General features: G+C 38.7%; 1 protein-coding gene across 1 annotated transcript in view; it reads left to right on the top strand.

The window, feature by feature from the left end:
* Nucleotides 1-13,945, top strand: part of LOC146145698 (uncharacterized) — a 28,134-nt gene extending 14,189 nt beyond the window's left edge. Inside the window, exons 13-19 of the mRNA XM_083389670.1 lie at nucleotides 849-1,035; nucleotides 2,525-2,647; nucleotides 3,585-3,706; nucleotides 5,592-5,641; nucleotides 8,144-8,300; nucleotides 10,355-10,551; nucleotides 12,565-13,945. Of these exons, the coding sequence (XP_083245796.1) occupies nucleotides 849-1,035; nucleotides 2,525-2,647; nucleotides 3,585-3,706; nucleotides 5,592-5,641; nucleotides 8,144-8,300; nucleotides 10,355-10,551; nucleotides 12,565-13,361 (1,633 nt within the window). The 3' untranslated portion in view covers nucleotides 13,362-13,945. The remainder of the gene's footprint in view (nucleotides 1-848; nucleotides 1,036-2,524; nucleotides 2,648-3,584; nucleotides 3,707-5,591; nucleotides 5,642-8,143; nucleotides 8,301-10,354; nucleotides 10,552-12,564) is intronic.
* Nucleotides 13,946-27,929: the final 13,984 nt, after the last annotated feature.

Genomic DNA, 27,929 nt, shown 5'->3' with positions numbered 1-27,929 from the left:
TTAACGGCGGAACCATTTCCATTTCGTCTTCCTATGTAACTGCAGTAAAGCGAACTTATACCCTTTTGCCTGCCGTTTTAGTTGGTCACGTACATCCTTATAAAAAAAATGCGTCATTTTCCGTGTTGTTTAACTGCCGCGGTGCAAAGTTACATAAATTCGGTGTGAAATATGTGCTTTAAAAGCAATTCTCAATTCTTCCCTTTGGCCTCAACCGTGTCAAAATTGCATCGGTAAAAACGGAATTTGGTCCAAAAAACAGTTTGGTAGCAAATAAAAAGAGAGAGATATGACCATGTTTACTGACTCGGGTCGCCAAAAACGCAAAACTCCCCTTGCCAAAATACTATTTTATTTGGGTGAAGGATTATTAAATAGTAAACTGTTTAAAAAGAGAGGGTTAAAATTACAAAACCTTTTGTGATATATGCCGCTTTTTGTGATATATGCCGCTAATATATATCTATATATAATGTATTTTAAATTTCCTTTTTAAAAGCCATCTAATTTAGGAATTCATCATGCCTTTCAATATCTTCTTGATTGGTTCAAAGATTCCATTTTCTATCCTCCGAAATACCATTTTTTTACGCGTCTAGTGCTATGAGTAATATGTCTTCAACCACAAATCGACCTAGTCTCCTATCTAGTGCTAACAGTAATTAAAAAAAAACTCTTAAGAAGATAAATAACCCAATTTTTTACTGAAAAATGCGGAATGCAGAAACTTCATTTCAACCCAAATCATTTGTCTAAAAGACTTGCGTTGTGTCAATGCAAGTCATTTGAAAACAGTGAAGTCATTGATTGTTTTACATTTTATCCTTTTCTTATCACCGCGTTCGCAGGAACAAGCGAAAGAGCTCGAAAAAATCGGACAGCCTCGCCGAAAAAATCAAGAACAGATCCCGCTCAGCCACCGTTGTACTGGAACGCATCAAACCCTTCGGCGGTGCCGGCCACAACCATCAGCGTCTGCATTCTAGCGAATCTTACCACGGAGAAGCCTCGTCTAAGAGAAGGGGCAGCATTCAGGTTGGTTGAGTGTGGAGAAAGACGCTTTTCTGACGTTTCTGAGTCGATTGCGACGGTTCGGTAAATTTCCGTCCTTCGTCGGCTTTACTTGTTGTTTGGCCTTAACATGATTAAATAAGCCAGCGTGAACAACGCACGCGTTTGTATTAGATTCTTGCGATTACTTGTGTTTTTCTCATATTTTTTTTAAGTCGTGTATGACTGTTGCCAACCTTTTTTTTTTCAACATGTAAGTTGTAATCCTTTTTTACCTCGCCGCTTAATTTCGTCGATAGGTCTTTGTGTTAGTGCCCTACTTTTATTAACTAACTTTTATTAGCTATTTTTATTAACTAGTCCTACTTTTATTAACTAACTAAAATTGTTTTATTTTACTTTTCACCAACAGTCCCAACTTTACCAACTATTTTAAACTTGCAGCCCACTTTCACTTCAAATTGTTGCATCGCGACTCAAACTTATTTTTTAGCCGTTTTACTTAGCAGCTCGCGTTAGATAATCTATTTCTAGGTTTAAAAAAAACGCCGGTTAAGAAAACAAAAAAGCAACGCCGGTTAAGAAGCGCCGGATTCGTTGATTTGGAGAAAGTGCTTGCTTTATCCTCTCCTCAATTGAGTTTAAGGGTCCTTATTCACTTGACTTACTTCACTTACGTCGCACGCAAGAGTTGTCATGCTCATTGTTGTGGTACAATGCTTTCAGTGCAATCTGTACGCCAGTGTAGATACCAAATACACCACTGCTGACTTTTCTATTCAAAGTCGGAAGTAAATGCCCCTTATTTACTGTTTAACTTTATGCAAGCAAAGTTCTTTGCCGCTACAAAAACGTGCAATTGCGCTTTCTTTGCGAGACGAGCATTATGCTAATCATGATTGTCCCGATTTAGTTCGACGTCGTTTCTGATAGCGAATCAAATTAGATTATAGTGTTATGTTTACAGTTTATCTGGCCGTTTTGTACTATGTGATATACAACGCGGTTATAATGTGATTTTATAGCTATTAAAACATATTTGTTCCCCCTATTTAACAGTCTTATTTAAAAATGCCCCAAGGTCGACTTTAATTTAACATACGCATGTCTAACTGGGCTTCATTCTCTATGGTTAACAACAGTAAAACATAAAATAATAATTTAACATGAATTAGGGGTTCACAGAAATATTTTCAGGGGTACTTTTGGTTAAGAGGTTAATTTTCATGTTTCCCTTTAAGAGCCTTTGTAATGAGTTACCTCCGAACGGTTATTCGATTTAGAACAACCTTATTAGGTGTAAGCTTACTTGGAATTCGGTTATTTCTTTATAACACGGGAGTACCTAATACAAAAATGGTTAAAAACTTTCTCTACCTCAAGTTGTTAACCTACTTTTTTGCTGCGTTAGATTGCAAATCCTGGTTGAAATTCGTTTTTTAATCGACATCTATATACCATCCTAGTATCGGACGACTATCGGCCGTGTTGACGCAATGTTTTTGCTGTTTAGACAATGAACGACTACCACAAACGCTCCCGGATGAATTCGATGGACTCGGATGCCGACTCGACCCACGTTCGAAGCGGCGCCACGACGCCCACTACCGACGGCCATTCCAATCCACAAATGCAGGTAAAACAACTTGCTCGCAACAGGTACAGCACAGGCTGAATAAAAAGCATTCTTGCTATAAATTGGCTTCAATCGACATTGTAAGGGAAAAAAAAACAGAAAAAGAACTGTAAATGTTATATAAAAGCCCATACATAAATAGGTACCACAACCACATTTTAAACGTTTCTGTTTATTGATTTCGATGTTAAAAATGAATAAAAAAATATTGCTACAAATGTTTAATCGGTATACTTCTTGAAAAATGTAGAATAGTATGAATTGTAATCTAGTCAGGAGAATACATTTATTTAAAGAGGAATTCCAACCGGTTAAAATATCCTACCTACTTCTATATGCGCTTAGATTGTAGTTGTAACTACAAACTTCAGTCATTAAGCTCACAAGTAAACTTTCTTGAAATTTCTAAAGGGTTGTGGGTTTCTTTAATGTTCATTTCTATCGTTGAAAAATGCCCACTCTTTTAGCCGAGCGTTACAGGTTAAACAACCTTTATATGGCCCGCGTACAACGCTTTATCATTTCTGTACGCAAAGTAGCGTGGTGTAGCGCCACGCTTGTCAGATTTATTAAAAAAGTGTTTTCTGTTATTAATCACTACACGTTAGGTGTATGTCCCGCTCTTGATGACACTGTACAACCTTTTATGAGCAATCCTGGAATGATAAACTCTTAAGCAGAGTATAAATCACCTTACTTCAATTATTACTTCTTTTATGTAAATGCAAGAGTTATTTCACTAAAATAGGAATACTTTATTACTTACTGTTATTTTTTTAGAGTGTGACGGTCTCTTAACATAAAAGCAGCATCATCCCTAATAATGCGTCTTATTTTCTTTAATTTACTAACCACTGGAAAACCGGGTTGACCACCTGCACGCACGCAAGTACAAAGGTCAGCAGTTCGAACCCATTAAACCTGGTTTGTTTGCTAGGCGTTCCTGAGGAGAAAGCGTCAGTCGGATCACGCGTACGACATCAACAACATCGTGATACCGCACGGACTCTCAACCACGCGCATCGAAAAGCTACAATACAAGGAGATTCTAACCCCAGGGTAGGTGGAAATAAATAACTGGGGTGCTAGGGTATAAAAAGTTATCACGCACTCTTTCGCAATATTTCAGACGTGTTATTAAGCTTGGTAACCGGATACAAAAGGTGGATTTGGATTTTATTGGGTAATGTAATCGGTCTTCGGGAAGGCAACTATGACGAACATGTTTTTAAACATTTGTTAAATCGATTAACTTCGTACTTTTAAGGCACAATTCAGCGTTAACGATTTTGCTCTTGTACTTAAATTGTAGATGTCAAATGTCCCAAGTCAAATCTGTTTTGGTCACTTGATGAAATTATAGTTGCAACAAGCTCACACACATCAGGCTAGGTAGAAATAAATAGTTATCACTCACTTTTTGCAAAAATACGAACCTGTTAAGCTTGGAAAGCGGTATTTACAGTAAAGTCGAATATATTTCAATTCTTCTTACGGTTTTATTTAGATTAAGTAAGTTTAAGTATTTTTTTTAAAACCTAGCTTTACGCACTTAAAAAAGGTTGAGAGACACTAAGCTATGTAGTCACCAAATCTGCTGTTTGACCGTCTGTAAAATACTAAATACTCAGAACCGGACCACTCACTTACTTTCCTTCAGTGATCCGTAACGGCTTGTCAACCAAGTCCAACATTTTTCCTAGTTTTACAACCAGGCCTTAAGGCAGGTTGTGTACGCCAGGTTTTGCCTTGGTTACAATTCATTGGGCAAAGCTATGCTTTTGTGCTACAATGGGCCACCGATCGTCAAAGATAGCTCTTATTGGAACCCGTAAAGCCTTGTTCAATAGGGAAGTAGAGCTGCCTTGCTTTAGTTACGTATTTTCCATTGTGCGCCACTGCATATAAAAAAAAGGTATTTTTGATATTTCTACGTTGTTCAGTGTTATTCGCTGTTAACTTTAATTCAAACGTGAAATCGGTAAACGTACAATCGTATTTTTAACATAGAATTCCAACTTCCTAATATCTAAAATTCCCCAAGCCTTATTTTATTTTAAAGTGGAAAAATATGTTTATTTTTTAGGGGCATTATTTATTTTCTATGTACATGTCGCTGCTAATAATTTTTTTATATTAAAAGATAAACGAAACGTTTTGCCTCAATTTTAAGTTACGCAATTACCTTACTAGAAAAACTCCCAAAGAAAGCATAGTGTCAAAAGTGCGTTATACAGCGCTTTCACCAGTTGATGTAATTTTGAGCGTAAAACAAGTTTTATTCGAATCGTCCACATAACGCGACTGACTGGCAGTTTTGTTTGTGAGGAGGAAGTAAATTCCCCGTTTCCTTCGCTATCAAACAAAACGTGTGGCCCCATTCCTGCTACGCGGACACGTCGTTTTGAACGTGTTCCACGTATGTCGGCAAATTAACCAAACGCGTTATTTCTGACATATAATAAATATACCTTTCCTGAAATAGTCCCCGGTGATTTGACTCGACACTTTGGAAAATATTTTTTGAGCCACAGCTATTTTAACCCTTGTTTAGCCTCCCCAGATGTTGAAAACAAGGAAGCTTCTTTTTTGATAGCTTATAACAGGTTACAAATCGACGATTTTAGTTTTATTGTCCAATTAAACATCCTTAATAAACAATGACGAATAAGACCCTGTTAAATTTAATTTTCAAAATAACTACATTCTAGACCTAGCGTCTAGTTTGATTGAACAACTATTTTACATTTAACTCAATGATAACGTTTAAAACAACTTGGTTTTCTATTTTTAACCTAAACGCAATATTTTTTATTTGCTTATTATTCGTATTTATTTGGCAACTCGGGCCTATGCACAATCGCCCTGTGTAAGATGGTGAACGCCCGGGCTTTGCGTCAAAATGGTGTAATATGTGGTTTATCATTATTTTTGATGTTTTTAGATGGAGAACGGCTGGCGCAGAGAAGGCTCCCGAAATCTCTACTAAGAAAGGTTAGAATTTATTTCTATTTCATCGTTTGCTTTCTTCGTGTTATTGCGATGTTTAAAACATGTATTACGGTACATAAGTTTAAATGGAATAGCCGTAATCTTACCACCGAAACGGAATAATAACGACTATGACGACTAATTGGTCTCCAGCGGACCCCCATTTCTTGGTTTTGTTGATTTTACATAAAATTTACTGTTGGAAAATGGTTGCGTGTAGTAGCAGCACACGTTCTTGGCCACGTCACACGTCCAGTTTCGCTAAATTAGTATTTCGCGACCAACGTTATTGATTTCCAGCCAATGCCCCTTCTGCGTTATTGCAAATACTGGTTTTAACAATTCGCGCGTCATGGCCAATTATTGTGCCGATTACAGGTGGACTCCCAATTATTTTTTTACTCTCGTCTTTGCAATACGTTCATAACCGAAGCTGATTCGTGGATTGTAGATTGGTCGCAATTAAACTGAGCTTATTTTGACAATACATTGACACAATAAAATCATATCAACGCGTCTCTTTTAGCCTTGTATGTATATATCGCGAACGGAAAGGGGCATTTAAAGTTCTACCGGGTTTGTTTAGGTTGATTATGAACATACATAGACTGATTTAAACCAGTGGTTCTTGATACCGGTCCGTTGTCCCTTGGCGGTTGTAACATGTCCGCCAAAGATCTTGTAAATCTTCAGTTGGAGCAAATCCTTCTCATTGATTAAACCTTAAATTAATTCATTGTTGAGTTATTTTTTAATTTTCATGGCATAACATTTTTTTTTTCTTTAATTAAGATAGGAAAGGGCAACTGGCTGGTCAAAAAACTTCGGAAAGCACATACATTTAAACCGTAAAACAATTCGATTTTTGCTTTTGCAATCGACACTACCGATTGTTCATTCGTTTAATGTGCGCCTAAATGAGCCGCCGACAATAAAACTGGCACATAGGCATACATTTTCAACTATACCGTTCTAACGTCGGCCTCTACAATGTGACTATATATATTTCGGAGCACAAAGGTTCGAGTCTGTTGTAAGACGTAGTAAGAATATCAAAGCCCATTTTGAAGTAAGTATCATTTTGAACGTTTGGAATAACTTTTTATTCATTTTCAACTCTAGATGTTGTACAAAACATACGTACAATTGTATAGTTGTTTCACAAAAACGCAAACACTAACGTTCCTTTTACCTAATAAGTTAGCTAAACCAGATTCTTTCACTTTGTTTCGTAAAATATTTCATAAAATCCTTTCAATGAAAGTGCGCTTCATTTTATCGATTTGAAATAAAGTAGGTGAGAAACCGAATTCTCTGGTGATTTGAATGACGTATAAACCCGACAAATGTTCGCAATGAAAGTGTGAAGCTTTTATCGATCATTCGAAACGTATGTTGTGAACACTGTATAATAGATGCGTATTAGGTATATGTCCCTGTTAGTGAGTTCGAATTTAATGCATGCTTAGCTGTGTTTACGCTTAACTTAAGTAGAGTAAACACACACTTTCATAAAACCTTTATCAAATCGCAATTAAAAATATTTTTATTGCGTTTACGACTCCGAAGCTTATAATATGGTCATCAGGTGGCAGTATATAAAGACTAATTAGGAATTTGACTTGATGAAGCACGATTGTGCGCAAGCTTGTCAAAATTTTAATACAATTAGTCTTTATATAGTGCCATCTGATTACCCTCTTTAGAATTAGACAAACACAGTCATTTACAAAATAAATATATCCATAACAGACGTCATACCCGTATATGCTTGCGTAACGCTTCACAGCTTACGCAACTAATATGTAAATTCAGTAGCGTTGCACAATATTGCGTCGAAAAATTATATAACATCAGTCACCAGTCTATAAAGCAGTGGTTCTTTATTAGCTTCTGCACTCGCATAAAATTCACTTTGTACAAATCAATGCATAAATACTAATAATATTATCGGGTTTTGTTTGATAGTTGGCAATCAAGTCTCTATTGGTATGCCGATTGGTAATTCCTTATTTTCGAGAAGTACAAAAAGTTTCTGTGCAAATTGGAAAACAACGTTAAGAATATTTGTCCAAAACAAAAAGCCGGATTTTCCTTGTCGAAAACTCAGTATTGACGTAAATATATGGTCCAGGGTCTGCCCATTGTAAGAATTTTTCGATACACACTGGTTTACCCCGGCACAGTTTGGCAATTACTCCATCCATAGGCGCCGAAATTTCAAAATTGCAGGCCATTTTTTGTAACCAGTGCCAAAAAATCACATCAATCACGTGACAGTTCTTAGAAAACAGATTTTGCGCTGTTGTACATTATGACTAAACAAAAGACTTAGTGTGCGCGTAACGTGGCTAAATTCTAGGGTGTTTTGACGCCCTGTTAGAAATTTATAGCGTCAAAAACGCTCTGCACACCCACGTTTAGCGTTTATGACTCCCGAACCCTGCCCTCTTACTTTCCACCAAAATTTGCTGCGTCATCGTGACTCGCCTTTTCTTTTTCCAGCAGAGACAGCAGCCCCCAGTGACGTCACAAGCATAGAAGGGGAGGAGGACCTGACGGACGCGGAGTTCCGCACACGTCATGACCGCTACGAGATCACGGAGAAGAAGAAGTACATGGCCTACATGGAGTGGAGCATTCACAAGAAGAACGGCACCAGGTAAATAGATTTTGTTGCTTTACATTTCCTTACCTTTAAATCGCCTATACCAGATTACATGTACAACTTTAAGTGGTAGACCATAGCACAACAACACAAGTGCAGCAGATGTATTAGTTACAACCTGCAAAACTAAGCAATGTATATCAACCCGGTAGACATTCTTGCTAAGTTCTTCCCGTAATCGCGAAGGCTGGAATTAAAGCTCCAGTAACCCTCGTTCCCACTCGAAGTCACATCAATTCCATCTGTACAAGAAAACTTCCAATTAATAATAAACAAGTTACTGAATTAGAGATTCGACAAGATAGTTAGTTACAACCGGGAATGTGGAGCGGGAGTCGTTTTTTTTTTTGCTGGAAGCTGCCAAAACCCGATTTTGCTGCTATCGGATTATTGGTTGATGACGAACTTTCGCGCTCTACACCAACTTGCTAGTCCCTGGTCGCTGCCGAAATGCTATAGCGGTATTTTTCTGTCACTCGCTGTCTTTACCCGACAGAGTTTTTTGCGAGACTTAGTTAAAAGCGAGATTAATTAGGTCCAATGGTCAATGCTGCTGTTTAAGCAGTGGTGAAAGTATGCCGGTACTGTAAGACTAAGTAAAACTACCCGAATCCGACGTGCGCATGCGTAGTACCAAATTTTGAAACTGGTGAAGCCACAAACTATAAATTGTAAGTGCGCACATTTGGCCGGACTCGGGTATATTGTTTTGGCCGGGTCGCACTAACCGACTCCGCAGTCCTGATAACAAATGTTGATCATTACATATTTAGTCCCACATGGACGGTTTCTGTTTTTTCAAAAGCAATTTTTGTAAGAATAATAAACGCCTTCATTTAAACCACTTTCGGGGCATTGAGATGCTACAAGCTTATCAAATAAAAAAAATCGTATAGCACTTTTTTAGTTGTTTTTTTATTATTCTTTTTTTTATTTATTGGCTACAAGTCATGGTTAAACGAGAAAAGTACCGTTGTCAAGAGATTTACGACTATAGGCTTATAAACCTAATACAAGTATTTTTATATACACCACCCGTAACCGTCAGCATGTTTACCTATTAAGTTGAAGACAGGCTTGCGTTTTTTGTATTCAAGTGATTCAATAGAAGTTCGAACAGCGCTTCTCGCTGTAACGTCAGTGCAATATCGGCTAAATATATAAACTCTTTATTTAATGTCACTCTTAAGGTTGTTTATTTAAATTCGACTTAACCTTTGCCTATATACGTCGACCATAAACTTCTGACGTAGTGACATACTGGTGACGCCCTTACTGTCGGAACAAATATAGGCCTGCCATGACATCAGGGCAAAATAATGTCCGACCTTGATACCAAGTTCAATCTCGTAAAAACTGAAGTTTTCGATGGCGGCTGTGTGAAGTACTCGATTTACACATGAATTGTTGGCATCAAAATTTGCAATTTTATCGTTTTACAGCTTTTTACCGAAATGCATGAATTAAACACCAAACCTTTGCCACTGTTTTGTGGTTCGCGTTTAAATAGCAAATTGGCATAAAAAAAACGTGTTGCAAGCAATGGTGTCATGTTTTTTATCGACTTGCTCCGCTATAAGCGTGCGTAACTCAGTTAGAAGTGCGATGGTTTCCCTATTGCCAAGGTTGGGAGTTCGAACCTCACCGATGATTGTATTTTTAACGTGACCTTGCTTGCATGAAAATCCTTGAATGATCGACTGATTCGTTTGGTTTATTGAAGGCTCCCGGTGTAGATCTTTGGCGTTAAATGCTTACCCAAACCAGTGTCGCCAACGTCATTTTGTGCGAAATCTCGCCGGCCTAGTGAATTAAAAATGAAAAACAGCCCTTTCTGGTATATATATCGTATGATTATACCCAAAATGTTTTGCCCCGAATCATTGGCGGCTACAAATTATGGAATACAGTCGCCACTCCGGTGTACTACGATAACCCGTTATCGTTGATAAAAAAACGACATTAGAATGGTAGAGCACAGTTGTTGCATGGTGCAAAAAACCTTCATTTTCCCCAAAACCAACAAAGTCACGTAATTCACCTTCCAGGTCCATAAGTCGCGCCAACATGCCGCCCAAGATCGAAGCAGCGGTCAACAACGCTGCCGCTTCATCGTCCGCCTTGCTCCAGTGCCCACAGTCGCTCCGTTCCAGTCCAGTGAGCGCGCCTGTGACGTCACCGGATCCGGCACCGGGCGGATCGCCGGTCCAAAGTCCGGAACGATCCCTGTTTACCTTGCCAGCCGGTAAGTTGCCGCGTAGGTTTGGTTAAAGGGCGATGTTGCTTTCAGCACTTATTTAATGCTGTACTGCAGAACCTGTGGCCTGATCGCCTATTGAATGTGTCTAGAAATGTCCAATAATATCGGATCGGCCCCGATAGTTTGAACATTTGGATAAAATCATTATTCTTAGTGACGTCATTTGGTATCGTATCGCGATACTTTTTTTTCCAATATTTAGGGTATCAGAATAAAATGTCGGTATCGACATCCCTGGCCATATCAGACTCTTAAAATGACGCGCATCTAACATACGGAAAATGTATGCGGCCCGCAGTGCTAAGTAGGTTCAACACCCTTTACTTAAAGGTGTATTTTATATGATTCGATCGTTGAGAGCAAAACTGGTCGGTTGAAGGAACCCAAAGGTTAAAAAAACGTTTTTGACGAAAACAATTATTGCTTTGTCACAAACTCGCACCTTTTGCGACCCTTTTAAACTTATAAATGCAAGTATATATAATTATATATACACAGTTCGACTGCATTAGCATTAAGATTTTTGCCGTTTAAACACGAATTTATCTGACTCCTGCGTTTTACAACATTTTATTTTGACTTACCAGAGAAAAAGCCCAGTCTTTGAATTATTAATAGCTTCGTAGTAAAACAATATTTAAACTATTATATGTTGTGTGGACCATGGCGTTTTTTAAATCATTTTCAAACACGTGATCCGATTTTAGGTAAAAAAAAGTTTTTTAGTAGTTTTTGAGTTTATTTTTTAAAATTGTGTGACACCCTAACAGTGGCCTAACTAATGCTAAGTAATAATATTTAACTTCCAAGGCTCTTATAACCAAATCCTACATGCAATCTAACTTTTGTCAGCGAATAATACCTCAGCACCAGTAAGGCAGAGTAACGCTTCGTTATATTGATGACTGTTGTTAAGTTTTAACAACCCCTAATCCCCTCATGACTAGCTCTTTGTCCTGTCCATTCATTTCTCCAAGAGAACAAAATCATGGCCAAAGGCTCGTGGTGTGTTGTTGCATCTTAGTTTATCCTAACACTAACTTGAGAAAAACAGTGCGCAGTTTGACTACTGCGTGTATGCGAGTTTCCAAGTTATGCCCGTGAGAATACACTTAGCTATCGAGTATCGACCACACGTTAAACAGAGCCGAGATCGATGCCTTTTCATTGGCAGATAACACGGTAAACCTTGTTTGTAATGTAAACGTTTTTTTCCTCTTCGCTTAAAATACTAATTGAGAGCTCCTGTAAGTTTAAGATAAAATTATTTGTTGACACTAAAACGGGTTTTTAGTAAAATTTTTATTAGTATCGTAACAGTGATCGACTAACACAAATATGCTGACAATGTTTTTCACTTACAACTGTTCATCGTTATGCTACTGAACATTTGTTTTCTATGGTAAAACGATATATAAATTTAATTAAATAATTAGCAATCTTTCAAACTAATCTTTTGACAAATTAAGATTTTCCAACTTTAATTAAAGTACGAACGTGTTATCTATCCTTTGCGCTTGCATAATCATCGAAAAGTCACGACACGGATAAACCAAAAGCCCAGTTAGGGATGTCCAATACCTTGTCTTTTATTCCAAAACTGATTTTGAGCAAAAAGCACGGTGGTCTGATGCGATACTAAGTAATATTATTATAAAATTTGTCCTTTAAGCAAAATGTTGAGTTTAAAATGAAAAGGTAATGCTTTTAAGGATATTACTAATAAACCTGACTTAGCATTGTTAAACTTGGCGCATTAAATTGTTAATTAATTACTTTCAGAAAAATTTACGTTTCAAAAAAGAAAAGTTTAGGTTAAATTGCACATAATATCTGAAACACCTACTTTAATTTGGTATCGGATCGCTGGGGATAACACCTATATATCGGGAAAAATCTATATATATATGGCTGCGGCCTGATTTCACCATGCATTACTTATTCCAATTTTAATATTTTCTGTAATTAGTTTCCCAAACCCTGTTTTCCATCGCACAGGCATCCGCACTCGGCGCTCATCGTCCGACCAAAACCGCTTCGCCAGCAGCAACGAGCCTACGCAACCATCAACAACAACAACAACGTCAACACCCACTGCAGCTCCAAACACACGCGAAACCCCCCTCTCCTCACCCGAGGAACGTCGCGTCAGCCCCACCTCGCAACGCGCTCGCTATAGCGGGGACTGGGGCGCTACGTGCTGGGAAAGCCGGTGCTTTCCCCTGAGCGACGCGGCCCACGAGGAACTGATGAAGCCCCCTGTGGTCCCTGACCCCCCAAAGGCGCGGGCGCCTCACTTAACAGACGCAGAGCTCGAAAGCCGCTTTCGACCTATTAGCAGGCAATCAAGTGTCGACACCAACACTGCGCTTAAGCACAGCAGAAGCCTGCCCAAGCACCAAGGCGAACCTCGCAAGCGTCAGCGCACCTCGTCGCAATTATCGAGCGTTTCTCGCGACGATGAACGTAACAGCGACTGTTCAATCTCGTCCACTCACTCTTCCAAGCGCCACGCGCACGACTCTCACCTTTTATCGGTTGTAGGGACCCGCGCGCCGCACCCAAAGCGCCATAAGTCCAGCTTAAAGGACGACTTTATCTTCTACGCTGATCTGTGCTCTGACGACAGCGCCACGGAGACGGCTTCGGATCTGGACGAAGCGCTCATCTCGGCCGAAAGCAGCGACAAGGAAAGCTGGGTCACCAAACCCGTGGCCCTCACCCCGCAGTCGCACAACTCCGACTCTCTGCCCCAAAAGGAGCCACTCTTGCTTAAGATAAAGCGCAGCAAATGATGCGTTTTTTCGCGTCCTCTGGTGGTTACAGTTTTAATAGAAAAAGTATACTAATTTGTGTGCGAAATTATTGAGGCAAGTAAAACTGAGTCCCGTTACTGAGCAACTGCCTTCAAGTTTTTCACACAGTTTACAAAACTTCATAAATCATCACTTAATCAAACTCATTATTATAAAACCCTAGTGCTATTTTTACTCAAATTATTTTCTGCTAAACGATCGAAGGATTTAACATTATCAACTTAAAATTACTCACCTCGGTATTACTGACATCTAGTCATGGGACCTTGATTCGCATGTATGTTGTTTTATGGCCGCTTAACACCTCGTACGATAACCCACCCCTTGAACCTGTTTTCTACCCCTTTTCCACTTTCTAGTTTTCCTCAATAGAACAAAGACCCCTTCTATTTTTTTTGCTTTTGCAAACTAGCAGTTTGTATGTCAAAGCGTGTTCTGTAAATAAACAGAGCTAGAAAGTATGAAAGTACTCAGCCCTAAGGTAAACACAGAAAAAGTAAGCTTGAAGAGCTGTCAATTTACTATCAATTCACTAGGTTTCAATTTACTAGGTTGCAAATACACTCTGCCAAGTCACCACAGACCTGGGACATCTCTCTATATTACTTTTTCTTTATTTATACCGAGATGTAGTTTTATTGACCGCTCCCTTCTACTTATTTTTGCGCCAATTTAAAATGAGTAGACTCTGTTTTTTTAAACCGTGAGCGCTATCCCAAGTGCCATTGAATAACGTTAAGCACAAGAAGGTTAGAAAATCGCACACAAATCTTGAACAGAGCATTTTATATTAAAGTGCGATGGCCTGTAAAAGTTTTTCGAGATGTCGTAGTCGAAATCTGCCACTTTTATTTCCGATTTGCAGTTGGGTTTCCGAAAAGTGCGAGTTCGCTTTTTTCTTGTACAGATGTACAAAAAAATGAGCGGGCGTAAACCGTCTTTTCCGCTTGCTTTTCCCTCTTCAACCTACACTTTCCCGGTCGTAGTACAAGCAGCACCTAAGCTTTCATTGAAACTTTTTCCTAAGCACGCTCACGCGCCCGAGTTGGCACTTCTGCCAAACTTTATTTCACCTTTTCTAACGTTTTGTGGCGTTCGTTTTTCGCTTTCCTCCGACGAGGGCTCGCGTCGTTTCGCGAACTTTCGCGTGTTTTCGCGCCAACTTCGCCAAGCCCACACCTTTTTCGTCGGTTCTTTTCGACGTTATCATTTAATAAACCACTCGCTTGTTGGTTATGCATTTCGGTATCTGCAAGGCCTGGATTGTGTGTAGTGTATATGCTTTGTTTGGCTGTCCATTAGGGTAAGCCAGATGTTTTCCCGCAGTCATCCTTTCATTCTTAAGTCATGCAAGGAAGCCAGAAACAATCCTGTAACAATCCTTGTTTTCTTAGGTTAGTAAAAAATTAGACCTTACCAGTTTCTATGACATTTGATTTGGAGCACACAATAGTGTTGTCAACAAGTCACTTTAAAATTGTGAAAGACTAAAAAGTGAAGTAAATTAAGCCTTTCTTCCATTTTTAAGTAAAATAATCTTGTCAGGAAACCACACATTCCTGTACAATCCTTGTTTTGTTAGGTGAAGCTATAGTATAAAGGTAGACCTCCCACGTTTGTCACACATTTGGTTATACATGATAACCACTTCACAGTGTTGTAAAATATTATGTCGAATCGATAAATTTTAAACAAATAGAATGTTAAATAATTTTATTAAAATTTGTAAATTGTCCAACCCTAAGCAATATTTTCATTAGAAAGTTACTAAACGCAATATTTAGCGAGCGGACTGTTTTGAAGACAGAAATTGGGGGAAAAACTCACAAAAGTGTAATTTTGCCCAATATACTGAACTCGTGTAATTTTTTTTGAAGTTAAGACGATTTTAATAAATAACATTTCAATTTTCTTAAATGAAAGTAAAATATCAAATTTGTATGGTTGTCTGATTCTTAACGATATTTCGTTGGCAAATTACAAAACCTAATATTTGTCGATCAAGTTGTACACACGCAGAATTTGAAGTAAATAACTAACCGAATTTTTTTGAAAATCGTTTTATGATAACACTAAACAGTAACTTAAATCGTTAAATAGTAATGTAAGCTTCGTTCTACAACATAGTTAAGCTAGCTAGTATACTCTTATTTGGCATATTTGTTATCACTGGTTCTGCGTCGGCGTACAAAAAATACAGCACCTGTTAGCTTTATGTTAAGAACGATCTTTCCACTGATGGCCGGCGGATTTGCCAAGTTTCGTGTATATTCAATGCAGTTTCAACTAATTTACTGAAATAATCTGTAAATTTAAATTTTACAACTCCAATATTGGAGCAACGGTTTCAATCTAAAGCACATAGGCTACAGATTAAGTCTAAACTTGATGTCATGTTTATGATGCTCACACAAAGTTCACTTATTATGCGTACAGGAAATTACGGCTTTGCATAATATTTTCCTGTCGCTATACCTTGCCATTACAAGACAAACACGTAAAAGTTTATTCAACACATCTACCACAAGGCAGAATGCAGTGGGACACTGAAAACGTAATACTAATAACAGGAAGAAAGTGGGTGCCAGGTGTTACTTGCGACTTAAGTAACTCTGTGTACGTTCACTGTTTAACGGCGCGTTTAGGATGTATGTCTTATTGCTCTTCGCTGGAATTTGTTTGAGTTTGACCAACTTTACAACGGCCCAGATAGAAGGTTCGGAAATTAAACTTATTGTATTTTTGGTAGCAGTTTTGATTAGTGTTTTTTAGCGGTTAATAAATCCTTGATTTTACGAAAGTCTATTGAACAGTGTTGTAATGACTTAAGTTAATGACTTAACTTAGTCTTTTCGACAAATAACTTGGGTCAAAAAATAGGTGCTTTCGTTAAGCATTTTTTAGTAAAATTAGGTTATTTAGCCAAATTTTGCACATAAAACAATTTGCTTGCCTTCTATTGCTTTTTTAGTATTGTAGTCACTGGTTTACAACACTGCTATTGAAAGAACTGGTCGGCTATGTGTCCTTCTGCTAAGATCCTTTTTAGAGAAATATGTTTTTAATTGTTTGCAGATCCTCTAACATTGACAATCGACATCTCTCAATATGGTGAATTGACGGCGCAGCAAATCATCAATGCACTTCAGCAATATGCAAAGTTGCAGAATTCCAGTTTAACATTATCAGGTAGCTATGCTACATGAGTAGACTCCATTCGTATTGGCCTAAAAAAAAATTTTTTTACTGTGATTTGCAGTCCCTTAGATGTCCATGAGGAAGTTTTAAGTTGTACGCGCAACATATTTTGAATTCATTAATTGAAATAATTAGGCTATCTTGAGAACACCCGTTTCCTTGATTCGTACCTCTAGGTTATTCTTGTATAATAATTTTTGTAAGTTGATTTTAATACCGGTATAAATATAAATGAGATCCTTAATTTTAACAAGGAAATCAATGCTAAAAAAAATTTAGAACAACTGCCTTTAGAAGACTTATATATATTGTTATTGGATCTATTTTTTTAAATATTTAAAGTAAAAAGGGGTTAATACGAGGAATTCTCTTGTAAGGTTTGATACAATTCCAAACTTTTTCGGGAAATAATAACATACATTTCAATACTTTAACATATCACCTGACCGACTAATGAGGACTGTGAAGGCAGGATAGTGGATTTTAACCTTCCCTTAAATGTGTAAGCTACTTCGTTTTAACTTCAAGCTATAGGGCTGCATTTTTAACCAGCTGGTCGATTTTCAAAATACACAGAGCCTACTGAAATAAATTTGCATAAACCACGCTTTACACATATGGAAAACTTTACGTGTTACTGGCTGCTCCCATGGAAATTCTGGCTATCCGTCATAAACTTTTACGAAATTTTCCCTAAATAATCCAAATCGAATAATATTTCTACCTCTAAGTTCGCCACTAATAGCATACCTGTGATTAGGAGTTGATATTCGTTTTTATTAGATTCCGACGAATGTTCCAGTGTGTCGTTAAACAATTGTCATAGCGATGCCAACTGCACCAACACCCAAGGTTCCTATCTGTGCGAATGCAGCGCAGGATTTACCGGTGACGGGTTGTCTTGCAGTCAGGTTTTCACCTACACTGGTTAGTTCTAATTTTAATTAGCAAAATATCTAAGGCGTCTAATAATTAATTATATTATTTTTTTTTCAATATTTTTTATTAGCAGTGTACATTTTATTTTAAAAGTCGTAGAACAATAAAATGTCATTAAAACTATATATTTCATCCACAATAGTGTCATTAGCTTCAAGGGGTTGCAGTGTAACCGTTACACTAAAAAGGGATTTACGTGGCAATGGACCTTTTACAGTGTGTTTTTTGTTTATTTTAACTAGGTAAATGCCTTACCTCGAATAGGATTTTGGAAACTTAAACGATAAAACGGCGTTTTTAACTCTGTATGGATCGTTAAAATCTTTGTAATGTGACCGTTGCATTGTCACTTTTAAGTAATACCTCAACAACAAAAAATTTTTACGAAACTAATAAATGCAGTACGTTGTGTTCTTTATGACGTCATGCTAAGATGTAACTTTATAATGCCACGCTTTGACGTAAGTGACATTACGTTTTTAAAAATAAGTCATGGCTAAAATCCCGGATTCGCCACTGATAATTCCGTATTGTAGCTTTTATACTTTAGTATGATAAGTTTTTTCTTTATCTTGCACGAGTCTACAATTTTGTATTCTCACCCTGTCTATATTAAATTCGAGTCCAACATTTGCTTCGTCCATCATATATGAAATTAAATGTGAAGTGCGTTGGACATGAGCTAGCCTACAACCTAGCAATGTGTCTCATTCATTGCACTTACTTTGTTAGTTGCCGCGGTCACCATTTGTAAGAGTCCAGAGAAGTGCACACGTCCGCTTGTATTTACGAATGACCGAGCGAATGACGATAGAATAAGCGTGTCGCGTGTAGCATGTCGCGTAACGTAGACAATAAAAGGATACGCTACACGCTATTTCTCGTCATGCATAAAAATGCAATGTGAAACATTTCGCGATTAAAACCCACCAAATCGTGTTTTACACAGAGCCAATGGTCACTGATGAATACACCGCCTCGTTTACTGAGGATATCTCGACGATATCTTCACCTACATCTTTACCGGAAACTGCGTCAGCCTTCACAACAGAGTCTTTAGTCGAAACTGAGATGACGTCATCAGTGAATAACGTAACCCACGCAAAAACTGATTTCGTTGGCATTACTTCTACCGAGGAGATGATCACGACTAATCCAGAATCCGAAAGCGCGACGGGAACCTATGACGACACTAAAGTGACGTCACTCGTCGATGACGTGACATTTCCGATGAACGAAGAAGAAACGTTTCCTACGAATAAAAATACTGCCGATACAATAACCTCCCTCACTGGTGAATCTATAACCGTAACAGGCACGTATGACGCAAGCGTATTGACATCACTCGTCGATGACGTGTCTACTCCTATGCAAGCCGCAGAAACTGACTTTAATCCCACGATTAATGCAGCATACTCTACTGAAGTGATGCAAACTTTAATGGCCTTAGAAGTATCTTTACGCACAGATCACTCATCTACCAATGAAGCGACGGAACGTAACATTTCAGAAGTACTAACGACAGAAGGTAATGTAGTTGCCACTGACACATATTCTAGTTTGATCAGTGCAGAGTCAAGTGGTACTGGATTAATCGGGACTGATGTGGAAACGGCAACTGACAATACAAATGTCACCAGTAGCGAAGATGGCGCTATATTTACAGAAGAAATACTGGTAGATGATTCCACGACCACTGTGTTTACTTTCAGTGATCCAAATACGATTGATAATGAAGCTGAACCCACGTATTCGGAGCCAGGTGCGGGTGACACTTTGTTGGACGTCATAACCACTCCAAATGTGCATTTTACGATCACTAATGCAGCATATAATGCCGTACTGAAAACAGAGATTTCGGATGACCTGGACACTATAATGACTTCAACTCTGGAAAGTAACACGGCCGAGCAATATTCCAATTCAACGCATGATAATGGAGAAACTGAAAATCCGACAGATATTGCAACAGACGTTTCTGAAAGTTCATCCATACACGCCATAACATCCGAAGATATTGCTACATCCGAATTTTTTACCCCTGACAACCTGTCAACCGAGGTCGATGCTGTGGCAAGCTTGGTAACTGGTAACGTGGTGACAGAGGCAGATTCTGTTGAAAATATTGTGACTGACAACCTGTCATCGCCACATTCTGTGGCAAGTTCGGTGACTGAAAATCCTGCAACAACAGATTATGTGGCCATTTCAGTGACTGACAACCTGACAGCTGAAGTGGATTCTGTGGGAATTTTGGTTACTGACAGCATGGCAACAGAGATCGTTTCTGTATCACGGTTGGTTGAAAATCCTGCAAGAACAGATTCTGCTGCAAGTTCAGTGACTGACAACCTTTTAACAACGAATTCTTTGGCAAGTTCGGTGACTGACAACGTGGCGACAGAGGCAGATTCTGTGGCAAGTTTGGTGACTGAAAATCCTGCAAGAACGGGCTCTGTTGCAAGTTCAGTGACTGACAACCTGTCAACAACGAATTCTTTGGCAAGTTCGATGACTGACAACGTGGTGACAGAGGCAGATTCTGTGGCAAGTTTGGTGACTGAAAATCCTGCAAGAATAGGTTCTGTTGCAAGTTCAGTGACTGACAACCTGTCAACAACGAATTCTTTGGCAAGTTCGGTGACTGACAACGTGGTGACAGAGGCAGATTCTGTGGCAAGTTTGGTGACTGAAAATCCTGCAACAACAGATTCTGTGGCAAGTTCTGTGACTGACAACCTGTCACAAACAGATTCTGTGGCAAGTTTAGTGACTGACAACCTGACAGCTGAAGTGGATTCTGTGGGCAGTTTGGTTACTGACAGCATGGCAACAGAGATCGTTTCTGTGTCACGGTTGGTTACTGAAAATCCTGCAAGAACAGGTTCTGTTGCAAGTTCAGTGACTGACAACGTGGTGACAGAGGCAGATTCTGTGGCAAGTTTGGTGACTGAAAATCCTGCAACAAGAGATTCTGTGGCAAGTTCTGTGACTGACAACTTTCCAACAACAGATTCTGTGGCAAGTTTAGTGACTGAAAATCCTGCAACAACAGATTCTGTGGCAAGTTCTGTGACTGACAACTTTCCAACAACAGATTCTGTGGCAAGTTTAGTGACTGAAAATCCTGCAACAACAGATTCTGTGACAAGTTCAGTAACTGACAACCTGGTAACAGCAGATGGTGTCGCCAGTTTGGCGAGTGATGACCTGTTAATAACGGGTTCTGTGGCAAGTTTAGTGAATGATAACCTGTCAACCACGGATTCTGTGGCCAGTTTGGTGACTGAAAATCCTGCAACAACAGATTCTGTGGCAAGTTCGGTTGCTGATAACCTGTTAACAACAGGTTCTGCAGCAAGTTTGGTGTCAGACAACTTTTCAACAGAAGTGGATTCTGTGACAAGCGTGGTAATTGACAACTTGGTGACAGAGGCGGGTTCTGTGGCAAAATTTGTGACCGATAACCGGGCAACAACAGATTCTGTGGCAAGTTTGGTGTCTGACGAAAACACGTCAATCGATTCTGTGGAACCTTTAGTGACTGACAGCCCTACTTCAACTGATTCTGTGGCATATATTGTGACGGATAACCTGTTAACGCCAGATTCGGTGGAAAGTTTGGTGACTAACAACCTGGTTACAACTGATTCGGTGGAAAGTTTGGTGACTGACAACCTGGTTACAACTGATTCTGTAAAAAGTTTGGTGACTGACAACGTGTCAACAAAGAAAGTTTCGGTTGCAAATTTTGTAACTGATAATATCTCAACGCCAGATTTGCTGGCAAGTTTAGTGACTAACCACCCTAATGTAACGGATTCTGTGGCAAATTTGGTGACTGCCAACTTGGTAACAGAGGGAGATTCAGTGGCAAGTTTGGTGACTGCAAACCTGTCCACAACGGATTCAGTGGCAAGTTTGGTGACTGAAAACCTGTCCACAACGGATTCAGTGGCAAGTTTGGTGACTGAAAACCTGTCCACAACGGATGCAGTGACAAGTTCGGTGACTGAAAACCTGCCCACAACGGATTCAGTGGCAAGTTTGGTGACTGAAAACCTGTCCACAACGGATGCAGTGACAAGTTCGGTGACTGCAAACCTGTCCACAACGGATTCAGTGGCAAGTTTGGTGACTGAAAACCTGTCCACAACGGATGCAGTGACAAGTTTGGTGACTGAAAACCTGTCCACAACGGATTCAGTGGCAAGTTTGGTGACTGAAAACCTGTCCACAACGGATGCAGTGACAAGTTTGATTGCTGAGATCCTGGAAACAACAGATTCGATTTCCTCTTCATTGACACACACTTCATCTAACTCGGCAACTGTCAATGCAACAACATTGGCTTTCTCCGACTTGCCGATCAACACAGCGGCGGTGGCAACACATGGGGGCATTGACGAACCCCATTCCGACACAACAAGGGTAACTACGGTACAGACAAAGTCTGTTGCTGGAATTTTGAATAGCACAGAGTCGAACACAAATTTGATGTCAGATGGTACGTCTACACAATTTTCCATTACAGTGTCTTCGTTTTACGAAGACGAAGTTACTTCATACAGCGACACCGGAACGTCGAAAATAACAGAAAAGCCAACAGTAGACGCGTCCCATACTGATGTTGATTCAACCAATTCCGCTACACTCACTGGCGAATCTGAAAACGTAGAAACCACATCCTTGACCGTTGGTAGTTTAACGGGAAGAGACAACACGTATGTATCTACTGCAGGACTTGATCCTTTGATTGATGCCGCAACAACCAACGAGAAAACGACGGTCAATGGCGTAAGCGTTTCAACACAAACTGTGGCCAAAGCTTCTGCGACTCTTCTGTGGGCGACTCCGGAAATTTTCAATGAAGTCAACACCGAAAAATCTTTAACTCTCGGAGATTACGCCACCACTTATGATGACGTCACGTCTTCATTTGTCACTGACGGAACAAAGGCGTCCTACGTCAGCGCTACACAAACGCCAGATGTTGACCTTACAAGCAATGTTGTTGCTTCAAACGCGGAAGTGAACACCAGTTCAACTGTGTATAAGGGGACAGCTTCTTCTGAAGAAACTAGCGTAACTGTTAGCTTTCCTTTAACAACTGAATCGGCTTCTCTCAATAATGAAAGCACCGCTCTAACCGAGGGTTTTGGGAGTTACACCAATTCGGTAGAAACGTCTTATAGGACTGTTTCAGTTTCTGGTGACGAGTTGTCATCTGTAACGCTTGGTTTAGACGGAACCACGCCCATGTCAGACTTGCCTAAATCCCTAACATCTACGACTGAAACTTCAACCTTCTATGAATCTGCTAGTGGCGTGGAAAACCTGATTAATGCTACAAGTGATCAAAAAGCGGGCACCACCTTGAATACCATTGATGCCGGAAACACAGCTTCCGATGTAACCGATAGTGTTACAATATATGCCGCGGATGTTACATTTAATACTGAATTAACACCGACTTTATCTGCACAGGGGGCAACTGAAACACACTCTCTTGGGAACATAATGACAGCATCTGAGTTCATTGTGGGTGTAGGCACCTCCACACCAGAAACCGATAGTAGCTCTGCAATTGCAAGCTTAACCAACGACGTTATCTCCAAATCGCCAGTTTTTACTGAAATATTAGACACAAGCGTTAATCCAGTTTCGCTCACGTCTGCTCAAACTGAAAAAACAAATGCCCATTCGTCTTCTTCAAGTAGTAAGGTGTCGAATAACACTAAAACCTACACAGAAGTGAGTTCAACACAAAACCTAAACGCCGGAACGGTTGGATTTGCCACTGAGACTGCCCTTCCAACAGCAACCACAGTTTCGACTATACGCAGCAGCTTTAAAATGACGACAATCGGAACAGGACCAACATCAAACTCAAAGGTCACCACCGATACTTCAGCAACACCCAAGTTCATCACAACGCTGCTTACAGCTGTGAAAAGTCCACACACAACGGCTAAAATTGCTTCAACCTCATCAAACTCAAAGATCGAATCTGTTAGTGTCACCACAGCAAATCGGAATTCCTCCCAAAGTGCTGGATCTGCAAACGTGACAACAGACCGGTTGAAACAAACCGAAGGAACCCAATCGGCGTCGCTGGCACCTGGATATATCGCCGCTATTGTGGTTGGTGTTGTGGCAGCGATGCTAAGTGCTGGTCTTCTGTACCGCTGGGTGGGTATACGGGCAGATTTGAGAAAAGGCGGCTACGACATTAACGCTTTCAACCCAGTACAGGGTTCCACCCAACGGTATTTGCAGTAGTAAAAGTTAGAATAAGAATGCGTTCTTAAGAGCATAATGCAGTGCTTCGCAACCTTTTTGGGCTTGTCGCACCCTACAGAAATTATAAACAGCTCGCGGCATCTTTGTTCGTATTTTTGCTGAGTAGTTCTGTAACGTTACAATAAACGAGATGAAACAGTGCACCAAGGTTGATAAAACCTTTTTAATTATTGGCACTTTTATCGTACACAAAAAAATGTATCAAGAAGATTTCCCCACACTCTTATCGTAGCACACTAACTATCGCGTTTCAGAGTGTATTTCTCCTTGTTGCCTTCTTTTTTGCAGTTTGCCTAGAATCAGTACTTTCTTACTATGTTAAAAATGATTAAAGAGATATTCCAAACGTTCAAAATGATATCTACTTCTGTATGGGCTTTACAAAAGCGAACGAACGTGTATATTGTAAAACTTTTTATTTTTATGCTGTTACAGAAACTCGTTTTTCCCGATTTGAAAACTTGTCAGGCTCTATGATGTTTAGCATTACCTGTTCATTATATATTTGTTTCTTATAAAATACGCTGTTTTTTATACTTCTATTTTTGAATTTGTATATGCACCCTTAAACGCTATTTCACCGCTTATAGGTCTTAATTATGTTTTTCCGCTTTTGAAAGCTTTTCTTTATTTATATATATTGTTTTTCGCGCTTTTACAATTTGTGATACCGCTGTAATGTTTTTGGAAGCAGAAAATCATTTCAAAGGTAAAAACAACACTTTGGCAGCAGCTGGTTGGTTTCGCCGTGTATTACGGCTGGAAATTTATCGTTTAAGCTGAGACGCTTAACTTACACGCTTAATCCATATTACAAAAAAGAATCACAGGCCGCCAAATTTGTATTCCTAACGAAAACGAATATTTGTTGATTTCTCCTAAAGCGATTGTTAATGAAGGTTTATTTCAAGTGAGGATTGGTCATTGACACACAAACGAATAAAAAGACTTTATTATGAACAATACAATGCAGCCATTTCAATAAAAACATCATCACAGCCATGTTATTTGATAAATTCAACACTTTATCATCGTTTGACTTACGCGTGCACAGCACTTTCACTTTTTGCGCATTTCAAAGCACAGCGTAATAAAAGCGAAAGTTAATTTTTATAAGACATTTTAAAGGGAAATTAAAAATTAATAGAAGCGAAACATGTAATTTTAAAGAGATACTAAAAGTACCGGTAACCTGATATAGCTAAACTGAATTTGCCCAAACTAGAAAGGTATATAACTGGTACCAACAAATTTATGCAATTTAAAAGATTGTATTATTTTATCAGGTTTATAGAGTTGTTTTTAAGTTTTAAATATAAGTTTTAAACTTCATAAAGCATTGTGGAAAATTATACGATTCTTTTACAAAATTGTCTCTTCTAACCGCAAAATTAAAAAGCTATAATCTATTGATAATAATGAAAGATGGCCAAAGCTTTTCCAGTTCATTCGACAACCGGTCCCGCTTCCCTGAATTCCCCATATGCAGTCGAGCTACCCGTTCTTAACGCCATAGCAGCTGAGACGGTCAGCAAAATGCACGAGGCGAAAGCCACCCATCCCAAGATGAACGAGTACCCCCAGTAAAACCCAGACTCAATGGACGCTAACCGAAACCGATATGTGAAGGCGGACATGGCGGCCAAGAATTGAATCGCTGCAAAAATATAACATTTCTGTAGTCATTATCTTTACATTAATCAGGAAAAATGTGGTTTTAGGTGATTTATTTTCAAAAAAGCACACTTGTATCACGAGGAAAGGGACTCTCTGCAATAGTTAATGCGCTTTTTCATTAAATGTTTTAGGTTTTAATTTTTATCTCCAAAAGTTTACTGTAAATACCAGCTGACGTTGACACTCTCAAGTCAAGTGTTTCAATGTATTTTTTAAAAAGACTGCAGCACTCACAGATAATCCTGGGGCCTCTTTTGGAATAAATTACGTTGTATTAGTTTTGTCATGAAAACTTGGCTTACGACGCCATCTGATTTTTAATTAAATCACAGATCGCTTTCTGTTGCCTGGTAAACTTTCTGCCTTTCAATTCACAGTGTCCGACGTTCGAAACAGTTACTTTATTTTAGACCGACGTAGTTTACTGCCTTCACTTTCCCTTTAGCAAGGTAGTTTATTGCTTTCGTCTTCCCTTTAAGTAAAACCACTTACCTGAAGCCATGAATCCAAGGGCAATTCCTTTTGCCACAAGCAACGACGTTATGTCTGTGCTTTGACAAAAAATGATTGCGATTAGAACGCCGACCAACACCAACGTTAAAGTTCCCGAAATCATCAGGATTCTAGCGAACCACATTTGCCACGGAATGTCTAGAACAAAACGTTATTTGGCAAATATGTAGAAACTCAACAAGGCTTACCAATACACGTTTAAATGTTTAATTTTAAATAAAAACTGCTACTTGCTTCACAGATCAACAGGTTACATGTAGATTATTATTTTAATCCTTTCCCCGGTCGTCTGCAATAGAAATGTGAAGGCATGATTTTTTAATGAGACAATTATAGGGCTAGTAATTATAATTATTAAACAACTCAAAAATAAATATAGTATTAGACAGGGTTGGCAGGTATTCTGGAAATGTTAGTACATTTTAGGGCAAATATTGCGTCATGCAAAAAAAAGTATTACGTCATACAAAAATAATTTTAGAAAGTCACCACAAACCAGATTTCGTCATAAAGTTACGTTATAGCGTGCGGTATGTTTTATAGTACAAAGACGGAAAAAAGTCGCCTCGACCCGACTCCCGCCTGATTCACAGTTGTTCTAACATGAAAATAACATAATTCGTAATTATCATTCTGTCCGGCCCGCAGAGATCTTTCTGAGTTTGGTTTTGGCCCGCGACTAGAAAAAGGTTGCCGACCCCTGTTTTAGGGAAATGGGCTAATAGATACAAGAAACGTAACTCTCGATAGAATCATTTTTTCACGTTTTCTTTACGCGTAGCTGACCTCCTATTGCATATAGGATTGCAACCTTTTGCTTAAATAACAAGTCAAGTCCGAATCCAAGTCAAGTCCCAGTCAAGTCATTATTTAAGAAAGTCAACTTCCATTCAAGTCAGTGAGATAAAAAAAACAAAAAAAACGTAAACAAATGAAACTGGAAACCTCGTCCGATTTAGGGAAATAAATCAACTAAAAATAAAAATAAAACGCAATTTACATAATAAAAAATTGTTTTACGTACCTACAAAAATTGAGAACAATAACCTAATTTTACTCATAAATATTTAACGAAAACACAATTTTAATCCAAAAGATTTAACTTTAAAAAAATGACTTTTGCCCAAGTCAAATGATTTTGTTCAAAGGACTTAAGGCAAATCAAGTCAAACAGTGACTTAAAGTACACTCAAGTCAAGTCATGTTTACAACACTTGTAACTGCAATCTTCTATTACTCGCTACCAACTAAATATTTAGTCTTTGACTTACCTTCCGCAATCAAAATACAGATCTGCCCGTTGCATGATTGCCAAAGACCACGTCGTCGGACATCAAATGAGTCATTTTCAAGCCAATCCGGCGTTGCTAACGATACAATTGAAATACCAAAGACAACACTTACGAAAAACATCATAATTTTTGCTGCTATTTTGATCATTTTGACTTTATGTGTTCTTGTGTGCACACAATAAATGTATATAAGTATGAAAAAAATCTGCTAAAAAAATAAACTTTAATTAATTTATTTTCATTTTAAATATAATATCTATTTTACCCGTATTTTACGCAGAGTTCTTGAAATTGAAATGACTTTCGATTAAAGTCATTAGTTACCAATAAGTTATCAGTTTATCAAAGCCTAAGTAATCATTGTCATTAAGGGCATTCACGAGTTTTAGAGTAGCCTTTCTTCATTACGATCAGCCAAATATCAGCACGAAAAAATTTGACAGGTTAAAATTTAAAAGTACCCAAACTCTCAAACGCAAACAATTTATCCAATAGATAAAAAGTAACATCAAGCAAAGTCACTTTCAACCTAAACTTGAAAGTTTCATTCGTAATAAACAAAAAAAATACTATAAAATATTTCACTTGTATATTCACTTGAAAAAAATAATATAAAATATTTCAC

Source organism: Ascidiella aspersa, chromosome 5, assembly GCF_963924565.1.
Source record: "Ascidiella aspersa chromosome 5, kaAscAspe10.2, whole genome shotgun sequence".
NCBI lineage: Eukaryota > Metazoa > Chordata > Ascidiacea > Phlebobranchia > Ascidiidae > Ascidiella > Ascidiella aspersa.
This window is presented reverse-complemented; position numbering and strand designations above follow the sequence as displayed.